This window comes from Mycteria americana, chromosome 25 (assembly GCF_035582795.1).
Source record: "Mycteria americana isolate JAX WOST 10 ecotype Jacksonville Zoo and Gardens chromosome 25, USCA_MyAme_1.0, whole genome shotgun sequence".
NCBI classification, from domain to species: domain Eukaryota; kingdom Metazoa; phylum Chordata; class Aves; order Ciconiiformes; family Ciconiidae; genus Mycteria; species Mycteria americana.
In genome coordinates this window covers 3,292,172-3,301,568 of record NC_134389.1, presented here as the reverse complement: position 1 = coordinate 3,301,568, position 9,397 = coordinate 3,292,172, and the positions used below count along the sequence as shown (strand labels likewise).

At 71.4% G+C, this 9,397-nt stretch overlaps 2 protein-coding genes across 3 annotated transcripts; both read right to left on the bottom strand.

Moving 5' to 3' along the window:
- Positions 1-1,137: 1,137 nt before the first annotated feature.
- On the bottom strand, positions 1,138-4,017 carry LOC142420664 (mothers against decapentaplegic homolog 6-like). Its single transcript, XM_075524819.1, has 4 exons — positions 3,904-4,017; positions 3,075-3,488; positions 2,814-2,927; positions 1,138-2,112 (listed from the first exon to the last, which is right to left on the bottom strand). The coding sequence occupies exons 2-4, from the start codon at positions 3,466-3,468 to the stop codon at positions 1,577-1,579; spliced, it is 1,044 nt and encodes a 347-aa protein (XP_075380934.1). The 5' UTR covers positions 3,469-3,488; positions 3,904-4,017; the 3' UTR covers positions 1,138-1,576.
- Positions 4,018-6,038: 2,021 nt separating this feature from the next.
- On the bottom strand, positions 6,039-9,307 carry FLAD1 (flavin adenine dinucleotide synthetase 1). Of its 2 annotated transcripts, none has more exons than XM_075524978.1 (7): positions 8,939-9,307; positions 8,057-8,816; positions 7,439-7,589; positions 7,137-7,235; positions 6,856-7,045; positions 6,382-6,455; positions 6,039-6,298 (listed from the first exon to the last, which is right to left on the bottom strand). In XM_075524978.1, the coding sequence occupies exons 1-7, from the start codon at positions 9,218-9,220 to the stop codon at positions 6,163-6,165; spliced, it is 1,692 nt and encodes a 563-aa protein (XP_075381093.1). In that variant the 5' UTR covers positions 9,221-9,307; the 3' UTR covers positions 6,039-6,162. The 2 variants fall into 2 exon arrangements, with proteins under 2 accessions (XP_075381093.1, XP_075381094.1); XM_075524979.1 differs by having other exon boundaries at positions 7,439-7,586; positions 8,939-9,235.
- Between the last annotated feature and the right edge of the window lie 90 nt (positions 9,308-9,397).

Genomic DNA, 9,397 nt, shown 5'->3' with positions numbered 1-9,397 from the left:
CCCACCCCAGGGGTGCTCACCTGTCCCTGCACCCATCCCAGGGGTGCTCACCTACCCCTGCACCCATCCCAGGGGTGCTCACCTACCTCTGCACCCATCCTAGCTGTGCTCACCTGTCCCTGCACCCATCCCAGGGGTGCTCACCTACCCCTGCACCCATCCTAGCTGTGCTCACCTGTCCCTGCACCCATCCCAGGGGTGCTCACCTACCCCTGCACCCATCCTAGCTGTGCTCACCTGTCCCTGCACCCATCCCAGGGGTGCTCACCTACCCCTGCACCCATCCCAGGGGTGCTCACCCATCCCTGCACCCATCCCAGCTGTGCTCACCTACCCCTGCACCCATCCCAGGGGTGCTCACCTACCCCTGCACCCATCCCAGGGGTGCTCACCCATCCCTGCACCCATCCCAGCTGTGCTCACCTACCCCTGCACCCATCCCAGGGGTGCTCACCCATCCCTGCACCCGCCCCAGGGGTGCTCACCTACCCCTGCACCCATCCTAGCTGTGCTCACCTGTCCCTGCACCCATCCCAGGGGTGCTCACCTGTCCCTGCACCCATCCCAGGGGTGCTCACCTACCCCTGCACCCATCCCAGGGGTGCTCACCTACCCCTGCACCCATCCCAAGGGTGCTCACCTACCCCTGCACCCATCCCAGGGGTGCTCACCCATCCCTGCACCCACCCCAGGGGTGCTCACCTACCCCTGCACCCGCCCCAGGGGTGCTCACCTACCCCTGCACCCATCCCAAGGGTGCTCACCTACCCCTGCACCCACCCCAGGGGTGCTCACCTGTCCCTGCACCCATCCCAGGGGTGCTCACCTACCCCTGCACCCATCCCAAGGGTGCTCACCCATCCCTGCACCCGCCCCAGGGTGCTGGCCTGCCTCACGCTCGCTCCAGCTGTGCTCCCCTGCCCCACAACCTGCCACACGCTTGTCCAGCTGTTCTACCGTGCCCCACACCCATCCAGCTGTGCTCACCCGCCCCACACTCCAGCTGTGCTCACCTGCCCCACACCCCCCACTGTGCCAGCTCACTCCAGGTCCCCCCACGCCTGCCATGACCCCTTGGCCCACAGCCCCGCTCCACCGCTCTGGGGCTCTGCCCCCCCTCCCTCCCCTCCTGCGGCCCCCGGCCTCCCCCAGACCTGCCCAGCTCCTGCGCACCCTGCCCTGCCCGCCCTCCCCAGGCCTGGCCCCCGCTGCCTACGGTGCAGGGGGGGCTCCTGCATTGTGCGTTTCTTTTTTACAAAAATAAGATAAATTAAAATAAATTTAACCATTAAAATAAAAAAAAAAAGAGAGAAAGAGATTAAATAGCGCCCTGTGTCAGCGAGAGACCCGTGGTCGGGGGCGGTGGGTGCCGGCAGGGCGGTGAGCCAGGCACGAGGGGCACTGGACCCCCACGGGGCTGGGGCAGAGGGCCCCAGCGAGGGTCTCCTGGGCCAGGACGGCTCTGCTGCAGCGCAGCCCTGGAAGGCTGGGGGGCAGCGGAAGGGCCCCCCGGCTCGGGCCCCCCTTGCACCCGCCTCGGGGGGCTCCCTGGCACCCCCCCGCCAGCCCCAGCCCCTCAGCACGGCCGGTTCAGCAGGACCTCCAGCCAGCACGGGCAGGAGGTGATGAACTGCCGCGAGTAGCAGGGCCCCCAGCCCTTGGCAAAGCTGATGCGGACGCTGTGGGGGTCGCAGGGGCCCTCCCCGGGGAGCCGCCGGCCCCCCACGCCCCCTGCCCGCTCGTAGTCGAACACCTTTGCCGAGTAGCCAGGCAGCACCTTGAGGACGGTGAGCCCGCGGGCGCCGGGGGGCCCCAGGGTGGGCGAGCTGACAAAGATGGGGTGCTCGCTGCGGTTGTAAGCCCACACGCCGCCCGGCTCCCGGCTCAGCAGCAGCCCCCGGCCGATCTTGCCACGCGCCCGCCGGACGGCACGGCTGCGGTGGGCGGCCGGCAGCTGACCCAGGCAGAACCCGCTGCCCCGCGGCAGCTCGCAGAAGATGTTCACCGATGCCTCGTGCACGGCGTAGAGGCGGCCCACGCGTGTCCGGTGCTCCCAGTAAGCCAGTTTGCACCAGTAGCCATCCTTAACGGTGCTCTGCGAGAGGCTGGTGTCTGGTGGGGGAGAGCAGAGCCGTCACCGCCGGGCAGAGCCACCCACTGCCGCGCGGGCACGGCCAAGCCGTGCAGCCGGAGGGGCCCAGGGGAGAGGTGATGGGGAGGGGGTGGGCACAGGGGGGCCCATGCCCCCCGGTTCACGCAGGGGCCGGCAGAGCAGACAGACGGACGGACGTGGCGCCCCGCAGATGTCCCAGCACAGGCTCCGGCGCGGGACGTGAGTCACTGGAGCCGCTGCGCGCCGGCATGTAGGGCTGGGCCGTCCCCGGCCACCATCCCTGGGGACTGTGGTGAGGGGGGTCCCCAGGCGAGGGGAAGGTGGAGCCCCAGCAGCCAGCGGCCTGGTGGCCAGCAGCCAGGCTGGAGCCGCGGCTGTGTGCGTCAAGGCACATTGTGTGTGTCCCCGTGGGCAGCGCTTCCTCCGGCGGGGAGCCCGGCGCCGCCAAAAATAACAGGAGCCGCAGTGGGGGGGCTGGGCCCGGGCTGGGCCCCCGGCAGGAACCCCTCGCCCCGTGCCGGAGCCTTTCCTCCCGCCGCGGGTGGCTGCCGGCTCTGCTCCCCAATTTTTGGGCTCTGTGTCCCGCACCGCTGTACCCCGACCAGCAGCGGGGTGGGGGCAGAGCTGCCGGGGGGAGCGGGGCTGCAGGCGGCGGGGCCAGCCCTGCCTGACACCCCCCTGCCCGGCGGGACCCTCTTACCGCGCCAGTCCCCGCCGACGTAGCCGAACTCCAGGAGCTGGGTGCTGGGGTGCTGGGGCTCGTCCGGCCAGGAGGGACCACAGGATGCCTTCGAGTAGGGGGGTGGCGGGGTCTCTGGGGGGGGACACCAGAAGGGGGTGAGGGGCTGGGACGCACCTCCCGCCCCCTCAGAGCCCCCCAGGGCCCTGAGCTGGCCCCGAGGACCAGAGGTTGGAGGGTGGGCGGGCGAGGAGGGGCTCCGGTGCAGCCACCGGCACTCACCGGGCACAGCCAGGCGGCTGAAGTGGTGGGGGTTGCAGCAGAGCGCGGCTGCGTCCCCGCAGCTCCCCCGGCCCCCGGCGCAGTAGCAGAGGGGCTTGAGCTCGTGGGGCTGGCGGAGGTCGGGCCAGCGGTAGAGGCGGCAGAGCAGGACCTGGGGGGGCAGCGCCTGCTTGGCCCCCCGAGGCTCCCCCCGCGGCACCCAGACGCAGCCGGAGTCCCAGGCACCCCGGCTCTCCACCGCCTGCACCAGCAGCTCCAGCTCCTCGTCCTTCAGCTTCTTGAAGAGGGCGTGCGCTGCCGGTTTGAGGGCACCGGGGCCGTCCTCGGGGCTGGCTGCCGCGCAGCGCTGCCGCCACAGCCGCCTCACCAGCCCGGCACGGCGTGAGCGGAACATGGGGCAGCGGTGGGGATGACCTGCGGGATGGGGACAGGCGTCACCCCCCGCGCCGGGAGAGCGCTGCGGCCACGGGGGTCCCTGGCAGGGACACGGCGCGTCCTCCCACGCTGACAGAGCCACGCTCCCCTTCCCTGCCGGGGCCGCGGCAAGGCCGCCCTGCCTGGGTTTGCCGCTGCCCGCGGCTGCCGGTCCCCCACGTCGGTGCCTGTCCCCGCAGACGCGCGAGGACACAGCACTGCTCCCAGGGGGACGGGCGTCCCCGAGGTCAGGTGGGGACGTGACCCCAAAACCAACCCCCTGTGCAGGGGAACCCGCCTGTGCCGAGACGGCAAGGGCAGGGGTCTGCGCAAGCCTGCCTGCCGCTCCCGCCCACCGCCCCCCAGGCGCGGGGATGGGCGAGGGGTCCCCGGGGAAGGGGGGGGTCTCACTCACGGCGGGCGGCGGAGCTGAGTGCGAGGAGCCGGGGCTGCGCATGGGGCCACGCTCTCGGGGCGGCCGGCACCGCTCTGCCCACGGCGCGCCGCCGCCAGGACTTTTTCCTGTGCCGGGACAGACTCTCCCCTCCCCCGGACCTCCCTGTTTGGGGAATTCATTGATTCGCCCCGTCCCGGCCAGCCCCGGGGCCGAGCCACCGCCGGGGCCAGGACGCCGCGACAGCAGCGGGGCAGGCGCCAGACGCGTGGGCTCCGGTGGGCAGCGATGCCCAGCGCCACGCTCCCGGGGCTGCCGGAGCCAGCCTGGCTCCACGGGCACAGCCGGGAGCCCGGATGGCACCGCTGACCGCACCGGGGCACGGCCGCAGGGCAGGGTGTGGCTGCAGAGCGGCCCTGGGCCAGGGAGAGCCGTGGGGTGCAGCAGCAGGGCACCGTCCTGGCAGCCCCCGTCCTTGTACCCACCATGCAGGGGGTGCAAGGACTACCTGAACCCCCCCATGGCATCCCAGGCGGGGGTCCCCGCCGCCCCCCGGCCCTCCCTGTGGCCAGGGCCCCCCGCGGGTGCCGGGCGAGGGTGGGAGCCCGCTCCACAACAAAGCAGCTAATGTAAACGGGACCCTTATCCCGCGCCGGGCCACGCTTCCTGCTCCCGACTTCCCGCCGAGATAAGGGAGGCTGCGCTGGCGCCAGGCGCTGCCGCCAAGGCCGGAGCGCACAGAGCTTCCTCTGCGCCGGGGACAGGGCCTCTGCACCGGGGTCCTCTGCACCGGGGCCAGGCACCGGCACTGAGCCGGCACAGGCAGGCTCAGCCTGCTGGGGCACCCGCAGCCGTCCCCGCGGCAGGGCCCCGGTGCCGCACGCCTCCCGCCAGCCGTGACCTTTGCGGCAGCTCCGGCCAAACTGGGCCCTTTGGGGATGTTTTGCTCCGGCCGCTTCCCGCTGGCTCTCGGCAGCGCCGGTGCCGGCCAGGCGTGCAGGGCCAGGGCAGGAAACGGCCTGGAGCGGGGACAAGCGGAGACGCTCTTTAAACAAGGGGCTGAGTCACACGCAGGGATAAACCTGGCGGAGGGGCAGGCAGAGGCGCGGCCCCCCCACTCCTGCCCCTCGGCCTCAAGGGGCCTGGGGACCCTCGGACCCCCAGTGCAGGCTGGGGTGCCCAGCTCCTACCCAGGGCGAGGGTGGGAAGGTTTGGGGGGAGATGCGTTCCCAGAGCCCTCCCCAACACACCCAGCCGGTCAGGCACTGTGCAGGTTTATTGGGGTCTCTGTGATCGGGGCAGGGGGGGGGCGGCGGGGGCGCAGGCTGGAGTGGGGTCCCGGTACTGGGTGTCCATCAGCTCCATCAGCACGGGGTGACAAGCAGTCCTGGGGAAGGGAGAGAGGCACAGGGGGTGAGGACCCCCTTACCAGCACCCTGGCTGCACCCCGTCACCCCCCAGGAGCACCACAGCTGAGCCCCCGTCACCCTGTCACCCCCCAAGCACCATCGCTGGGCCCCCATCACCCCCCAGGCACCACGGCCAGGCCCCCGTCACCCCCCAGGAGCACCCCGGTTGGGGTGCCGTCATCCCCCGAGCACCGTGCCGAGCAGGCAGCCGAGGGCAGGGCACTCACCCATCGCGCAGGGGCGGGCAGGGGGTGCCGGGGGTCCTGCGGCGTTGAGGGGGGGCCGTTCCCTAGTCCAGCAGCTCGCGGATGCACCAGCTGCAGAGCAGGAGGTAGACGCACTCCTGCAGCAGCCGCAGCAGCCAGGAGCCCAGGCGCAGCCCCAGGGAGGCCTCGGCGGGCGCCGGCAGCCCCACGGCCCGCGCCGCTCGCTTCGGAGCGCCCAGCGGACGGGCTGCCGCGGTCCAGAGGAGGCGCATGGCCGACGAAGGATCAGCGGGGTCTGCGGCGGGGAGGCAGCCGCGCTGACACGCAGGTCCCTGGCAAGCGCTGGAACCCGCTCCATTCTCTGCGCTTCAAAAGCCTCCACAATAGCGGGTGCGAGGACGGGGCGCTGCCCAGGGACTCTTTTGTTCGGGCAGAGCCGGCCTCACCCCCCGTCCCGCTCCCGCCAGAGCCCCACGGGCCTCGAAGGGACCGGCACGGCCAAGCGCGAGCGCGGCACAGACCGCAGGCTGAGCACAGCAGGTTTATTCAGTGCTGGCAGGCAGCAGGTTTATTCAGTGTCATCCCCGGCAGCGCCACGGACGTCCGCAGGAGCTGGCCGCCGGCAGCGTCCCAGCAGAGCCTCCCTGAACGTGGCCCACAGGCCTTCACTGGCGGGAGGTGCGCTCCTCTTCCTCATTTTCCAGCTCGTAGGCGGGCCGGTAGCTCTCCCGGCCCCGGGCGTCGGTGTAGCGCAGCGCGGGGTTCTTCAGCGTGTTGGCCGTGCTCCCCAGGGAGGTGTAGCTGCAAGAGGCAGAAGGCGGCTGCAAGGCTGCGCCCAGGGGCATCGGCCGTGCCGAGCAGGGAGGGCAGCACCGGACACTCACCCCTTGTCGTAGAGGACGCAGTACGGGACAAAGAGCTTGCGCAGAAACTCCCAGATGTCCCGGTAGGTCCAGTCCTGCAAGTGGAATTGGGCAGAGATTGCCGCAGAGGCGGGCGGGCTGCCATCTTGCCCCCAGGGAAGCCAGCCGCCCCCCCCAAGAGCACAGGGGAGAGCCAGTCCCCGGGACCCCAGAGCACGCCTGTCCCTCCCAGCGCCTCCCCAAACGCAGGAAAAGCCCTCGGCGGGCAGGAACGAACCCCGCCTGACAGCACCAGGCAGCTTGGCTGCAGCGAGGGGCACCCACGGCCACGCAACGGGGCTGGAGATGCTCTGGGAAGAGGGCGAATTGGGAGGGAAGCCCTCCGGGATGGGGGTGGATTAGTGCCAGTTCCAGCCCCATCGCTTTAATCTGCCAGGCTCACTCCCCTGCCGAGCTGGGACAGCCCCGAACCGAGACCGGGCGGAGGCCACGTACCAGCAAAGGGTTCACCCGCATGTACTGGGGCCAGTCGGGGTCCGTCACGCAGAGGGGCGTCAGGGTGCGCGAGTAGGGGTCCGTCCGCCGCGTCCCCATCAGGACGGCCTCCAGCTGCGGCTGCTGCTCCTTCAGGTGGAACAGGGCCTCCCGGATGGAGCCCTCCACCGTGCAGAGCTGGATCTTGTACCTGTGCAGGCGGGACGGGCAGCTGCCTGCCGGGCCACGGGAGACGCCGCTCATCCCCCTGCCCAGCGGGCTCACCCCTCTCTGCCCCGTACCTCTGGACGGTCGCCTGGATGAACTGCTCCATTTCAGGGAAGGGGGACACGATGCGGATGTAGAGCACCTGCAGCTTCTCCTGCCTCGCCGGGTACCGCCTGGGAAGAGACCCATCGCAGCTGGGCTCCGGCAGACGGCGACCGGAGGCAGGGCAGCCGCTCACTCCCCGTGAACTGGGCCCCAGGAATCGGCTTGTTCCCCCGGAGCGGGGCAGGGGAGAGCCCTGGAGCCCCGGCCAGGGCCCGTGGGACCCCCTCACCCCTGCCCCAGGCCGGGCCGCTGGAGCCCCGTGGCCGGGTACCTCTCCACGGCGGCGTGGACGAGGTGCAGCAGGGCCGTGCAGTCCTTGCCCCCGTTGAAACCCACGCAGAGCTGGGCCAGGCTGTACCGGTCCAAAGCCTCCTCGATGGTCCGCAGTGCTGCTGCCACCTTCTGCCCCAGGGCCAAGCCTGCTGGGAGGAGACGGTCGGTGCCCGCCCAGGGCCACGCCGCCTCAGCGCTGCCCCAGGCCTGTGGCACCTCACCCTCCAGGCACGTCTTGTCTCCAGACACACCGCGGAGACACCGCCGGCACCGCAGCCCGGAGCCAAGAGCTTGCGCAACCCGGAGGTCTGCGCCACGGATGGGACAGGGATCCTGCCTGCATGGGGGATCTGTGGCACCGCTCCCCCTAACAGACGCCGTGCTCTCAGAGACTGGCACCAGCTGGCCCTAACTGGGGTTAGGGGTGCCATTCCCACCTGCGTGGGACGAAGCCCATTGCAGCTGCGGCGCCAGCGAAGCCTCAGCACCCTTCAAGCCCCCCAGCACACCAGAACGGGCAAGCTCTGCTCCCAGGCCGGTCTTCCCACTCCCCCAGCCCCAGCTCTAGCATCTCCATGGAGGTATCGAGCCACGATGCGGCACCGCTTCCCTGTACCTGACTCAGCCAGGCCATAAACCTCCGCGGCTGCTGGCGAGACACAGTCTGTCACCAACGGCACGACAACGCCCGGCGGCAGCTTCTCCATCAAGAAGCGATACGCTTCCTCCAGGTCCTGCTCCGACTCAGAGTCCAACGTCAGCTTCACGCGGTAATAGTTGTTGGCCCAGTCTGGGTAGGAACCCAAGCTGACGCGGCCCTGGAAGGCGGCATCGGCCTGGTCCAGCACGGGCGCGATGAGGATCTCGTCGGCCGCCACGTAGATGGCACGGGAGTGGAAGCGGGTCCGCTCGCTGCGGAAGAGGTGGGCGAGGCCGTCCAGGGCGCGCTCCATCAGCGCCGGGATGCCGGGGAAGATGTAGACATTGCGCACGCTGACCAGCGGGTACTTGAAGGCGCTGCCCGTGCGCCCGTCCGTGCCGTAGTTGAGGCAGGAGGACTCGGGGACGCGAGCCAGCTTCATCTCGGGGCACTGCGCGTCCGTTTTGCCAAAGAACTTGTGCACCAGGGCCACCAGCTCGGGGTGGGGGGTGACCCTCTCCCCGAAGGCCCTGGCCACGGCCTCGAAGGTCACGTCGTCGTGCGTGGGGCCGATGCCCCCCGAGGTCAACACGTAGGTGAAGCGGGCGGCGAAGGCGGCCACCTCGCCGGCGATGGCGTCCACCTCGTCGGGCACCACCGAGATCCGGGCCACCCTCACGCCCAGGGCGCGCAGCCGCCGGCACATGAAGAAGGAGTTCGTGTCCTGCGTGTGACCCTGGGGGGGACGGAGACACCCGTGACGGCGGGGCGCCTCGGGCCCACCAGGCCCCGGCCCCGGAGCCGGCCCCGGCCCGCCCGCCCCGCGCAGGCCCGGCTCGCCCCCGGCCCCGGCCGCACCTTGAGGATCTCGTCGCCGATGACGATGATGCCGGCGGTGGCGGCGGAGCCCCGGGCCGCCGCGGGGCCGGAGGCCGCCATGGGGCGGGAGGCGGCGGCGCGCAGAGCCCCGCCCGCCCGCAGCGCCCCCCGCAGCGCCCCCCACATGGGCCCGGCCGGCCACCCCCGCCCGGCCAGGCCGCGACACCGCCCCGCGCTCTCATTGGTCGAGCAAGTATGCCCGTCACGAGGCGCTATCAGCACGGATTGGCGGGGAGGCGGGACCCGCGGGGACGGAACCATCTCGGCGGGCGGGGACGACGCCCGCTCCCCCTCTGGGGCCGTGGGTCCGCCCGGCGGTGGCACGTGCGCCTCCCCGAGGTACCGGGAGCTCCGCCCACCCGGCACCGGAGCCCTCCCCCCCAAAGCCCTCCCGCCTCTCCAGGACCCCTCTGCATCGTTTCCCACCCCCACCATGCC

Coding starts and splice junctions, on each gene's coding strand:
- LOC142420664 (XM_075524819.1), bottom strand. CDS start 3,468: ATGTTCCGCTCACGCCGTGCCGGGCTGGTGAGGCGGCTGTGGCGGCAG. Junction 2,928..3,074: donor CAGCCGCCTGGCTGTGCCCG/GTGAGTGCCGGT, acceptor GTCCCCCCCCAG/AGACCCCGCCACCCCCCTAC. Junction 2,113..2,813: donor CGTCGGCGGGGACTGGCGCG/GTAAGAGGGTCC, acceptor CTCCCCCACCAG/ACACCAGCCTCTCGCAGAGC.
- FLAD1 (XM_075524978.1), bottom strand. CDS start 9,220: ATGGTTCCGTCCCCGCGGGTCCCGCCTCCCCGCCAATCCGTGCTGATA. Junction 7,046..7,136: donor ATCCAGGCGACCGTCCAGAG/GTACGGGGCAGA, acceptor CCGCCTGCACAG/GTACAAGATCCAGCTCTGCA. Junction 6,299..6,381: donor TGCGTCCTCTACGACAAGGG/GTGAGTGTCCGG, acceptor TGCCTCTTGCAG/CTACACCTCCCTGGGGAGCA.